This window comes from Papilio polytes, unplaced genomic scaffold (assembly GCF_000836215.1).
Source record: "Papilio polytes unplaced genomic scaffold, Ppol_1.0 DF824325.1, whole genome shotgun sequence".
In the NCBI taxonomy this organism is placed as follows: domain Eukaryota; kingdom Metazoa; phylum Arthropoda; class Insecta; order Lepidoptera; family Papilionidae; genus Papilio; species Papilio polytes.
In genome coordinates, this window is record NW_013524879.1 from 519427 (window position 1) to 521300 (window position 1874).

Genomic DNA, 1874 nt, shown 5'->3' on the forward strand with positions numbered 1-1874 from the left:
ACGACGATTTTCTGCATAGTGAAAACGTACCCTTAACCTACTACCTAAAATCTTATATTTTGCAGTTAATAAATAACTGTTACAAATTTAAATATAGATTTTTATTAAATTACTACTTAGTTATTGTTTTTACGAATAAAGGGGAGTAAACTTTTTTACCGGATATCGAAAAGGGATTCCTAAGATTTCGCATTATTAAAAAAATAAGTTGAATAAAAATATTTTTAGGTTATCTATAATTTTCTTTTACTTTAGTTAATATTTAGTTTATTTATTTGTACATTTTAGTATATTTAACATATTTCATATGTTAAAGGTTTTAAAAATGTAGATTATAAAACAATGGCGGCGGTCGCTGACAGTTATTCCCACGGAACAAAATGCAGATAAAAATCATCGAATTTTCTTCTCGCGGCCACAATTATATTGTTATCTAATTTCTAAATGGATACGGTTTCTAAAGTGAAAGATGTTTACATTTAGACCAAAATTCCATAAACAATGAAGTTTGTGGGTATCATATGAGCGCACACACATCTTTGACTAAACTATCGCATAACGGTTTAGTCCCGCTATGTTTCCAATAAGCTTATATGAAGCGCATACTCGATCTTTAGTTGTGCAACTAAACAGTTGAATTGGCTGCGAAACAATCGACAATCGCAGAACAGTTGTTAGCTCGTAGCTGCGGTACGTAAATATATAAGGTGGGTTTACACAACCCCTTTTGGAAACTAAATGTGTCATGTTGATGTTGCAATTAATTTGTTTTTTTTTGCAGGTAGAAAAATAGATAGATCATGTTTAAGAATGTAAGTTAATTTACATTAGTTATGTGCATTTTTACCGCAAAAAATCACTTCATAATATCATAAAAACAACTAGATACTTCGGTATACATGTAAATTAACAGCTTACTACACGTCCCCACTAAGGGGCCAGCCTCCCCTAAGTAAGAGGTAACTAGGCCTTAGTCAATGCAAGCCCACTGGGATTATGCCCAACCGTTCAGCCCGCTTTGTCCCCACGTGAGTTTCATCTGTCCCACCTTTCCACTATTACCAATAAGGTGACAGATGGAACCGTTATGATATAAAATAGTTTTTTAGTAAGTTTTTTTTACAGATTTTGGGTATATTATTCTTGGGTTTGGTGCACGGTGAGTCCCCTGTTAATTACAACTACAACCCAACCAGTGGTTTCGGTCTCACCAACAACTATTTACCGCCAAGAACAGGTATGTTTAAATCAGCTTATAATGAAACTAGCTTTCGCTCGCGACTCCGTCCGCGTGGAAATAAAAAACAAAAGTGAGTAGCCTATGTGTTCTTCCAGACTATCCTCTACATCTATACCAAATTTGATTAAAATCCGTTCAGCCGTTTAGGCTACAAACTCTAACAAACATCCATCCATCTAAACTTTGTTTGAATTGTCGTTTGTCGAGTGCTTCGCAGCCTTCAACTGTTTAGTTGCACAACTAAAAATCGAGTAGTGTGCGCTCCATATTCGTAATCAAAGCGAGACTAAACAGTTGTGCGATAGTTTGGACAAAGGTGTGCGCATAAAGTCAGCTTTAGTATAATAAAATAATAAACTTTAATGATAAATGCACTTTTGATTCATATCTTACTTATACTGGCTTTCGTCCGGGACTTTTAAGAACCAATTTTTGAAACTTACAACGGTTTTTGTTAATTCAAAGAACATAGAAATAAATGCATAGAGTTAAATCTATTTGGAGATATTCAAGGCAACGTTTTGTTATTTATTTTTTATTATGAAATTAAATTATAGTGACTTATAGTATGTCCCTAATTTCAGCGTGCCTATAAGCCTCCTCTAAACTCTTCCACTGTTTTCTATTTCGCGTA

At 34.0% G+C, this 1874-nt stretch overlaps 1 protein-coding gene across 1 annotated transcript in view; it reads left to right on the forward strand.

The window, feature by feature from the left end:
• The first annotated feature begins 632 nt into the window (after nt 1–632).
• LOC106100341 (pro-resilin-like) overlaps nt 633–1874 on the forward strand; it is an 11324-nt gene continuing 10082 nt past the window's right edge. Inside the window, exons 1-3 of the mRNA XM_013279169.1 lie at nt 633–707; nt 782–812; nt 1126–1237. Of these exons, the coding sequence (XP_013134623.1) occupies nt 801–812; nt 1126–1237 (124 nt within the window). The 5' untranslated portion in view covers nt 633–707; nt 782–800. The remainder of the gene's footprint in view (nt 708–781; nt 813–1125; nt 1238–1874) is intronic.